The sequence below is a fragment of the Pistacia vera genome, unplaced genomic scaffold, assembly GCF_008641045.1.
Source record: "Pistacia vera cultivar Batoury unplaced genomic scaffold, PisVer_v2 Contig1038, whole genome shotgun sequence".
In the NCBI taxonomy this organism is placed as follows: domain Eukaryota; kingdom Viridiplantae; phylum Streptophyta; class Magnoliopsida; order Sapindales; family Anacardiaceae; genus Pistacia; species Pistacia vera.
This window is the reverse complement of record NW_022195069.1, coordinates 55535-66768: the sequence shown is the minus strand read 5'-3', so window position 1 is coordinate 66768 and position 11234 is coordinate 55535. Positions and strand designations below refer to the sequence as shown.

The window sequence follows — 11234 nt, the reverse complement described above, 5'->3', positions numbered from 1 at the left end:
CCTTAGGGAAGAAAATATCTAAAACTTAACAAATATTTGGGTCGGCTCGTCACTGCGGCGAAGAATATTATGTCGCCACGGCGAAACTGTCCAGCAGTTTCCCGTGGCTTCAACACCTCTTCGCCACGGCGAAGATTCTTCTTCGCCCCGATGAAGCCTGGAACACTGAACTTCTTCTATTTCAACCAATTTCAGGGCAAGTATTCAACATACCACTCAAACAAAGGTCAACCAAATAATAATACTAATAAACCAACTCAAATAAGAGCAAAAGAAGAAACATTAGCTACGTACCTCAAGTGGGGCGTTACATAGCCCAACTCATGGCTGAAGGTTACGACATTGCCAACCCAGTTGGCAGTTGTAGATTACATCAGCGTCGTAGCCTCCATTGTAGAAGGAAGAGATGATGGCAAAGAAAAGATAAAAAAGAAAAAAAAGAGGTGGAGGAAAGGAAAGGAAAAGAAAAGAGAAAAACTACATGGATCGAGATTTCAATTTTTTTTTTTTTATTTTGATTTCTAAGGCTTTATGTAAATTGACCATTTTGTCCTTTTTCAGAATGAATTTTCTTAACAGGACATAACGGAGGGTGAGAAAGTGTCGTTTTGAAACTTGACAGGTGGGAAAGTGTCATTTTGCCAAACCTTGGGTTCGAAAAATTAATTGCATGTGCTAGTGCTAGGTTTACCCTAGCAGCATAGGCTAAATGAGCTTAGAGAAAAAATAAAAAAATAAAAAAAATTGTCTGGGACACAAACTGATTTTATATTTGTAATACATTAATAAGAAACATGTATCTATAAACAAATACAAAATTGAATAATGATAACAATATTACAGTATAAGAAATTCACATTTAAAATATATTAATACATAGAGCTGGGCATTTGGGACCGGGTCCAAATGCCCAGCCCGAAAACTTGGTCCTAGGACCGGTCCTCGAGAGGACTAGACCTAGGAGGCCTGGTCCCAAAAAAGGACCAGGCCTAAGGAGGAGGGGTCGGGCCCTCCTCTGGTCCCAGGCTCGGGCCCAAAAAAATTTGTATTTTTTCAATATAGTCCCCTACCAAATTACATAAAACCCCCTGTTAATTTGAAAAAAAATATAAATTAAGAGGGCTAAAATGACATTTTACAAAATTTATAAAAAAAAAATCTTCCAGGTCTAAAAATTTATAAAATTTATAAATTTTACCCCTAAAAAATAAAACCCCTCATAAAATTTCATTTTGCCCCCAAAATATAAAAAAAATTGAAGGGGGAAAAATAATTATCCAAGCCCCATGGGACTGGTCCTAGGACCGATCCTGGGCCCATAGGACCAGTCCCTACTAGGCCTAAGGCCTGGTCCGGGTCTTAATTTTTCTCATGGGCCTGGGATCGGTCCTAGGCCCATGAGTGACTGGTCCCATTTGGGACCAGTCCCAAAGGGGCCCAGACCTGGGCCTGCTTGGGACCGGTCCCTGCCCACCTTTATTAATACATATCTTAATTATATTCCTATACTACGAACTGATATCAATAAGAAGATAAATGAGTTTGTTATGGTGAAAATAATATCAAATGGATTAAATTATTTAATTTTTGTTCTACAATTGCCATTTTTATACTTTAGATACTTTTTGCAACATTTTTCACTCTTGATTGTTTTAGGTAGAGGGGGGGATAGCCCCGGCCGAACTTGGACAAGGACCAATCCTAACTGGGCCAACTTCAAAAAAATTTGGAAAATTTCCACTGCTTGTCATTCTCTGGTGTACTCTCTATCCTAAAGGATACTTCTCCTGCAGCCCATTGAGCAAGATCATTGATAAGGTCGTGCATTTCAAATCGAGTCATATCCTTTACTGAATGTTGGAAGAATGATTTTGATTGTAGATCTTGAAACCATTTGTGTCCTAAATCTTCCATCCGTTTTCCAGTAATTTCATGTTGTAAGAAACCTACTGCCATCCACCTAGTCATTGCAGCTTCTCGCCAATTGGCCCATTGTACCTCAATTCCGAATGGACGCCCCTTGGTTTCTAAAGTTTGTCCTCGTCTCATTCATGAACCCGGTAGACTCTTGCATGAATTTACCGAACAAATCCTCCAACTTCGACACTCTTGGATCTCCGGTTGATTGGTCCCCCCTGCTGGTTATTTGGAACTTGCCTCTGGTTCCATTGATACCCTGTGTTTTTGTTTCCCCAAGCCAGATTCGGATGATGTCTCCACCCTGTTGTATGTGTTGGAGAACGGATGTTCGGCTGTCTTTGATTTCCTGCCAAGTATTTACTTGCTCCGTTGATGAAGACGACGGTGCAAATGTGTTTCCGACTTGGCATTCACTGCTCACATGGTTTCCTGCACAAAAATCACATGTTAGTTAGGTCTTGTATAGAGTTACCTCATTTCCCAACTGTTTTTGAAGTGTAGTGAGTTGGGCTGAGATGGCTGTGAAGCATCTACTTCATGAAGACCCGAAGTTTCCTCGTTGTTACTCTCTCATTCGTTCTTTGTTAGTTGTTGCTCGCCAAAACCTCAAGCAACTCATACGCCTCTTCAGGTGTCTTATTCTCAAAGCCCTCCTGAAGCTGCATCCACATGGTTTGCACATTACCCATCAACCCATTATAGAATGTTTGGACTTGCAGCCAAACTGGCAAACCTATGTGGGCACTTCCTCATCAATTCCTTGTATCTTTCCCAAGCCTCGTACAACGACTCGGCATCGTCTTGTATAATGATGTATATCATTTCTCAACTTCGCTGACTTCGCTGGAGAAAGAATTTGGTCAAAAATTTTTGTGCCAGCTCATTCCATGTTGTAATTGTTCCCGGTGGTAATGCCATTAACCACCCCTTTGCTTATCTCCCAATGAAATGGGAATAACACGTAAGACCTATCCGACACTCCATTCGACTTAAAGGTGTCGCAAATTTCCAGGAAATTTGCAATGTGCTGATTCGGATCTTCCTTCAAATCGCCGTTGAATCTTACCGACTGCTGGATCATCTGGATGATAGCCGGCTTGATCTCGAAGTTGTTAGCTTGTACAGTAGGTCTCGTAATACTTGACCCACTTCCGTTCACTGTGGGAACTGAAAATTCCCTCAGTGTCCTATTTTCTGGTTCAGCCATTTCAACTGCAACTTCTTCCGTTTCTGCAGTAAGTGTATCTCTTTCTCTTCTCTCTCTATTTAGTCTTCTTACAGTCCTCTCAAGCTCAAGGTCAACAGGTACTACTGGTTGACGTCTTTCTCTTCGCATAAACTGAATGATCACAATTGAAAGAAAAGTGAAATCACAGCACTAACAAAATTTAGAAACAAAAATAAAAACTTCAATCTAGCTAAACTCAAGGCCTAGGCCCAAAAAAATTTGTATTTTTTCAAATATAGTCCCCTGCAAAATTACATAAAACCCCCTGTTAATGTGAAAATAAATATAAATTAAGAAGGCTAAAATGACATTTTACAAAATTTATAAAAAAAAATCTTCCAAGTTTAAAAAAATTTATAAAATTTACCCCTACAAAATACTAAAAACCCCCCATAAAATTTCATTTTGCCCCCAAAATATAAAAAAAAATTTGACGGGGGAAAAATAATTATCCAAGCCCCATGGGACTGGTCCTAGGATCGGTCATGGGCCCACATGACCAGTCCCTACCAGGCCTAAGGCCTGGTCCGGGTCCTAATTTCTCTCATGGGCCTGGGACCGGTCCCAAGCAGGCCCAAACCCTGCCCACCTCTATTAATACATATCTTAATTATATTCATATACTACGAACTGATATCAATAAGAAGATAAATGAGTTTGTTATGGTGAAAATAATATCAAATGGATTAAATTATTTCATTTTTGTTCTACAATTGGCATTTTTATACTTTAGATACTTTTTGCAACATTTTTCACTCTTGATTGTTTTAGGTGGCGGGGGAGGGGGGGGAGATTAGCCCAGGCCGGACTGGGCAAGGACCAATCCTAATCGGGTCTGAGTCTGGGCCTGATTGGGACAATCCTAGGCCCACAATTCCCACCCCCCCCCCCCCCCCCCCCCCCCCCCAACTTTTTTTTATATTTAAGGGGCCAAATTAAATTATGTAGGGGGGTTTAGAAATTTTTAGGGGGAAATTAGTAAATTTTTAATTAATTTTAAAAAACAATAAATAAATTAATGGTTAGTTATATTAATAATTATTTATAAATATGGGGTGTTTTAAATTTAAACTTTAAAGAGATAATTTAATTAATTAATTTTAACATAAATGTAATTTTTTTATTTTGTAAAAGATCAATTTAACCCTCAATATTTTGTCAATTTCAAAATTTATAAGGGGTTTTTGGATATTGTCTAGGGGCTTTTGAAAAAAAAGCAACGGTTTTGGGCCCAGGCCCAGGATCTTGGAGAAGGGACTGGTCCTTAGATCGGCGCCTCCTCCATGTGCCTGGTTCAGGTTTGAGACTAGGCCTCCTAGGACCCGTTTTTTAGGCCTAGTCCCAAATGCCCAAGTTTAGCTCAGGTACTCAAGGACCTATCCCAATTTGGGACCGGCCTTGGGCCCGTCACTTTTGGGGGAAGTGCAAAAGGACAAAGTTTTTTTGCACTTCCTTCCTTAACAACAGTCAATTTGACCAAATTGATCGTTGATCAACAATCATTTTTTGTTTTGAAAAATTATATTTTAACCATTAAATTTATTATGTATTTCATATATTATAGGGAGTTTTGGTTATTTGTCAAGGGGTTTTTGGTTATTTGGTAAGGGGCATTATGTGTTTCTTTTCATTGTGTCATTTACCTTTTTTGTAATTATTAAGTAATTATCGAAATTGATGGTTAAAAATGCATTTTCATAGACTTTGTGATAAAAGATTTAGAAAAAAAAACTGGCTGCGTTTGTTTCCCTGTTTTTGCCCTATCATATTCCTATTATTTCCAAAATACACATTTGTTCCATATTCTGAAAATATTATTATATTAATTTAATTATTTTTAAACCCCAAAATTTGTTAATTTAACTAAACACCCTAAAAAAAGTTTAAAATTTGACAAAAACACCTTCACCCACTCACATTTGTCAGATTCCGACCACCACCGTTGGAAAGTAGTCGGAATCTGGTATAATAGCGCACTACCGATTGGATCTAGCCCGTAGTGCGCCAATATAACATTTTCTAGCCAGATCCACCGTGGATCTAGTTGAAAAATATCAGATCTACAACCAAAGATCTGGTCGTCTTTGGATCTTTGGTCGTAGCTAGTAGTTAACGACAGCCATATCTTTGGCCGTTGTTGATGACAAAATGTGGCCAAATTTGGTTGTCAATGACTAGATCTAGTTGTAGATCTGGCCTTTTTTTGGCCAGATTCGCAGTGAATCTGGTTGAAAAGGGCCATCTCGGCGCACGACTGATGAGATCCAGTTAGCATGCTTCAATATAACGACTCCGACCACCCTCTGGTGGTAGTGGCCGGCTGTTGGTATTTAATGGGATGGTAATGGTGCTTTTGTAATTTTTAATGTTTTTATTATAAGAGTGTTTAGTAAATTAACAAACCTAAGTGGGTGTTTTTATTAATTTTCAAATCCTATTTCGTTATTATCACTAAACTCTTATGTTCCGTTTGGTTCATAATTTTGTGTTTTTGGGAAAAGTTTTTTGAAAAACGATAAAAAAAAAAGTTGAATTGGGCGGGGATTACGATGTAGGATTTACAAATTTAAAATACCCTCTATGTTTGTTTTTTTATAAAACACTCCTTATAATAAAACATTAAAAGTTAACAAAAACACCCCCAATCCACCCTCAAATACCGACAACCGGCCACCACCGCCGGAGGGTGGTCGGAGTCGCCGTAACAAAAACATTAAAAATATTTAGGGGTATTTAATTGAATTAACAAATTTAGGGGGTTTAAAAAATGATGAATAAAGTTGAATAATATTGTGAGTTTTTGAATATTTTACTGTTTAATTTTTTTGGGAATACTAAAAGTAGTATTCCCAAAATCCAACCAAACGAAGCCTTACTTTTTCAAAAATATTATCCAAAATATTAAAATAAATACATTGTGTTATGCTCACCATAAATTCACTATCTTGTATTCACTAACAAGATAGGACAATAAAATTATTTTCGATAAAATTTATAAATCTTTTTAGACCTTATATTGAAATGAACACATAACCCAAGGTACTTAAAGATCATTATGATATTTGCATCGGGAGTCAGCGATTGCCGGCTCATAAACAGAAAGCTTCCCTCAGTTTCAATACTCTACAATCACTCACACTATTTTCTCCAATCACACTAGTCATCTCACCGTTGACATCACACACCATCGAGATCGACGGAACCTGCGTCTTACACGTGTCATCATTGGGGTACGCGGATCATACATAATATACATTAGTTTCTGCACTAATGCAAGCAAAATACGGATCTAGTTATCTAGATATTATTGTTGTCCATATAGTTTTAATCATCCCAAAGATAACCATTTTAAATAGCATCACTTTAGTTCTCAGATTTAACCAAACTAAAGACAAACACAAGGACCAAAATGATAATACCTAAAATAAGTGTCCTTTAAAATCAAAGGCTCCCTAATAATTTGAACGGTAAGAAATTTCAAAATTTTGAAAATGAAGCGGGCCATTTCATTTTTGCACAGAGAGAGAAAACAAAAACAATTTCATTTCATTTCAATTGGTGCCCGTTAACTTAACTTTTTCAAAATTTGAAAAAACCCTTAACGCCCTCCCTTCATATTCCGCTCCCTCTTCTTTCTTTTTTCACTCCTTAAAACTTATATATATTCAGTCTTCTTTCGAAACACCAGTTGGGTTTTTGCTTTTTCAGATCTGTGTCGTCTCTCTTTTTAACAGATTTGAATCTGTAACTGTAAGGCTCTTGATCTTGTCTTCGATTTGAGTTTTATGAATGATTTGTTGATTTAGGGTTAAATGTGCTGAGAATCTTTCTCTTTTTTCCAATCTTTCTCTTTTTTCCAATCTCGTCTGTTTATGTCTGTTTTAGGATTAAATTTCATCTAGGTTTTGCTTCAAATGTTTGTATTGCATCTGGTTTCTCATTTATTAGGAAAAAAAAGTATGATTTCCCCATTTCTTAGCTTTGTGTTGAATTATTATGAGATAAAATTATGGACATCTTTATGAATATTGTTAGCCACATTGACTATCAGATGTAATTTTTTTTTTTTTTTTTTTTTGGTTTATTATGAGAATTATTGGTTTATGAATCCTTTGTGAATTAAATTTTCTATCTTTAGGTTTCCCATGATAAAAAGTTTGAAATTTAAAGACTAATTTTACCTGAATTATATGGATGTTTTTAGCACTTTGGTTATTGACTATTACCTGTTTGATTGTTTTCCTCAGAAAATGGACTCACTCCCTGATGCCATTGTTCATTACATTTTATCACATATGAATAATGCTCGAGATGTAGCAACATGTAATTGTGTATCCAAGCGATGGAAGGACTCGATTCCTTACCTTAGAAGCCTGTATTTCCCTCGAAACTCTTTCGACAACCACACTAGTAGTGACAGTCCTGATACTATTGTATGGAAGATGATTTCATCCATTGTTTGCTTGGAGGAGCTCGTTGTGTATAGCCCATTTTCTAGTGCTGGCCTCGCCTCATGGCTATCGCTTGCAGGTTCAACACTTAAGCATCTGGAGCTTCGAATGGATAATCTTTCCGAATATCAGCACTGTCTTGAGAGGCCTTCCAAATTGGATTGCATTAGTAGTGCAAAGAATTTGGAGTCCCTAAAGCTTTGGGGTGTTCTAATGATTAATTCACCCAGTTGGGATGTTTTCCATAAACTTCAGAACCTTGAAATTGTTGGTGCGAGACTGAAGGATCCAGCATTGTCCACTGCCCTTGGGGCTTGTCCTAATTTGACTAACTTGTTGCTGCTTGGCTGCGAAGGGGTTACGTCAGTTTCAATTGAGTTACCGCTTTTGGAACGGTGTAAGCTGGATTTTTATGGCTCGGGTAACAGCTCGCTTTCTCTCTCTTGTCCAAAAATTGAATTCCTTGAGATACAAGGCTGTAGTTGGATTAGGGTTCAAGAGACAGAATGCTTGAGGAATCTTTCAATTTCCAATAATGCTGGTAATTTCTTGCTTAGGAGTTATTTACTAGGAAGTTCGATTATGTTATTTATTTATGCCCATACATATATATATATATATATATATATATTTTTTTTTTTTTTACTTTTTAAATATTTGGTGGATACAAAAGTTCCTGATTCTATAAACTATAAATGTGACTGATAATATGTTCTGTAAATGTTCAGGGAGAGTCTACATGGTAGATTTTGGGAAACTGGATGCCCTTGAGTCCTTGACCATGAGAGGGGTCCAGTGGTGTTGGGATGCAATAAGCAAAATGCTTCAATGGGCTAGTGAGGTGAAGCATCTCTACATGAAGGTTGAATTCACTGGAGACTTCGATACCCTTCAGCCCTTTCCAGAGGTTGATTTTGTTGATTTCTTCAATACTCATCCGAAGCTGCAGAAGTTTGATATCCATGGGGCTATGTTTGCCGCTCTTTGCCAGAGAAACAGCCTGAAAAATGTATGTTGACCATCTTCTAATGTTGTCAGTTTTCTGTCTAAATTAACCTCAAAGATAGCATAACTAATTGAGCTCACACTTACTCATTTTTGCAGGTTGAATCAGGGTTTGTGATTCAATGTTTGGAGGAAGTAGTAGTCACAGTGAGATCACCATTAAATGCTGAACAGAAAATGAGCACTCTTGAGTCCCTGTTGAAGTATGGTAAAAATTTAAAGGCAATGGTAATAAGAATTCTTCAAATGAAGAGCAGCCACAGCAGTTCAGATGATTTCTTTGACGAGATTTGCAGGTTTAGATGCATTAACCGCAAGATAGTTCGAATTCAATAGAGCTCACATGTGGCAAGTCTATTAATTGTTAATTTCTTTTAGTTCTCTGATCAACAGTTTTGACTACTAGTGATTGAAACTAATAGTTTCATAACAATGCTTTTGCTTCCCGTTGAGGCCAAATGTCGTATTATTTAACATTCTGAAACAGCATTTGGAGTTCTAATCATAACTCTTTTGGAATTTCAATGGAAAATTGTTGCGATGGTGAAAATCAGATTAGTTGATGGAATAAAATGTACACTCAGTTTTGGGTGACTTTTAACTAGTGGGCTTTGAAACTATTTTATGTTAATTAGAGACTAATGGTGATTTATGCAATTATCAAGTTATTGCTTGGGACTTGAGCAATCTAGAAATGTTTTGAATGTATGTATTGATTCCTCGGAGAGACAGAATCCAGGCTGATTTTGAACCACCCCAGATTCAACAACTCCAGAACCCAATTTCGTTCCGCAATGATCGTGATTTGTTATTTATTTATTTATTTTGTTTAGTATGAGGTATAGTGAGCTACCTCACCTGTTTCCTTAGTCTAAAACTATGTTTTTTTAGATGTGTAACAGCTATGATGAAAGAATTTTGGTTAATTTTTTTGAAAAGATCTTCTGCTATCTAAAACTCTTCTAACTTTACCAAACATTTCTCAAGTATCCTTTTTTATTATGTGATTTTGTTAAAAATTTGAGTATAAAGTGTTATGATATTATTTCTACATGGTATACATGCTATTATTAAGAATAATGTTATTTTTACAATCGAGTCATACAATCAAATATATAACCAGACAAAAACATAGCATAGAGTAATCATTATTTTATTATTAAGAGTAATGTTATGTTTATAATTGAATCATACAATCTGACATATAGTTAGACAAAAAACATAGGACATAATAGTCATAACATGTATATTTATATTTTATCATATTATATTATACTAAAGTTATATTTTTGTCAATTTCAACAAAGGAATAGGATAATTTACAATCCAATAGATGTGAAAAGTATTTGGAGTTAATTAATTTCTTTACCACCTAACAATTCCAACACCATTGTATTGTATTAAATATATTATAAAGTTTTTTTAACCTGTATTCTAACCAATAACAAAAAAGTTGATTATTTTTGACATATTTTATTTATAAAAAGACTATATATATATACACACACACATACACACATTGAAATATTCTCGACATCTTGAGATCACTAAATCGTGTTCTAATAGGAAAAAGGAAGTGATTTTTTAATCCCCATCTAATTGATCATTATACCCCATTTGTAAATACACCTCTTTTGTAATTAAAAGAAAACTCTTTAAACCATATTTAATACTGAAAATATCTCTCTAAACTTAATTAGGTCTATTTTTCGTAATTTCAAACCCAATTAGGTTTTTTATTTTATTCCATTTCCCCCACAATCTTAAACTTAATTAGGTTTTTTTGTTTACATCCTAATTTCCTAATTTCAAATTTGAAACTTACTTTTTCTTCTCCAGATTTAGATTCATTTTGTGCGATTACTTTTTCTATAGTTTTAATATTATAGTTTTATCAAACAAACTAATATTTGAAATTAAACAAAAGGTTTCAATGATTATGAAAATTTAGGGTTAAGGTTTATGTAATATTAAGGGGGCGTTTGGATCATTTAATGTTTTATTATAGGGGGATGTTATATTAAAGGAAAGATAGATCATTTTGAAGATTACTAAAAAAATGTTTAGGAAATGTGTTTGATTAGTTCAAATAAATTAATGAGTAATATGTTTGGTTGGGATGATAAATGGGTGAGTATGTTATATAGATTACTAAATTGCCATCCTTTTTAAATATTAATATAATATTATTTTTTGAATAATTTATTTTAACCCCTTACATTTGAAATTTTGCTTAAACACCTTAGCCATATAAAACTTTAATTTGTAGCATTATACCCGCACCCACCCCAAGTCACTTTCGGAGCTAGCCACCACCGTTGGCCGTCGATGGTAGTCGACGAATGGCACATGACCGACCGTATATGGCCGGCCGAGCGCTAACAAAGGCCAAATCTTTGGCCGTGAAACGACGACCGTTTCATGGCCAAATATGTGGCCATGATCTTTGGCCATGAAATAGCTTTAGCGGCACACAACCGTCCAGATCCCACCAGTTGCGGGCCATTATGCAATTGTCGTCGACGGCTAGCGATGGTGGCCCGTGACCAGTAGTGGTCTTAGGTGGGTAGGGGTATTTTGTTAACTTTTAAACTTTTTTGTGGCTGGAGTGTTTTAGCTAATTTCTCAAA

The 11234-nt window shown here is 35.9% G+C and overlaps 1 protein-coding gene across 1 annotated transcript; it reads left to right on the top strand.

The window, feature by feature from the left end:
- The first annotated feature begins 6720 nt into the window (after positions 1–6720).
- Positions 6721–8963, top strand: LOC116124633 (F-box protein At1g10780-like). Its single transcript, XM_031410356.1, has 4 exons — positions 6721–6898; positions 7396–8140; positions 8328–8608; positions 8704–8963. Exons 2-4 carry the CDS (start codon positions 7399–7401, stop codon positions 8938–8940), a joined length of 1260 nt encoding a protein of 419 aa, XP_031266216.1. The 5' UTR covers positions 6721–6898; positions 7396–7398; the 3' UTR covers positions 8941–8963.
- Positions 8964–11234: the final 2271 nt, after the last annotated feature.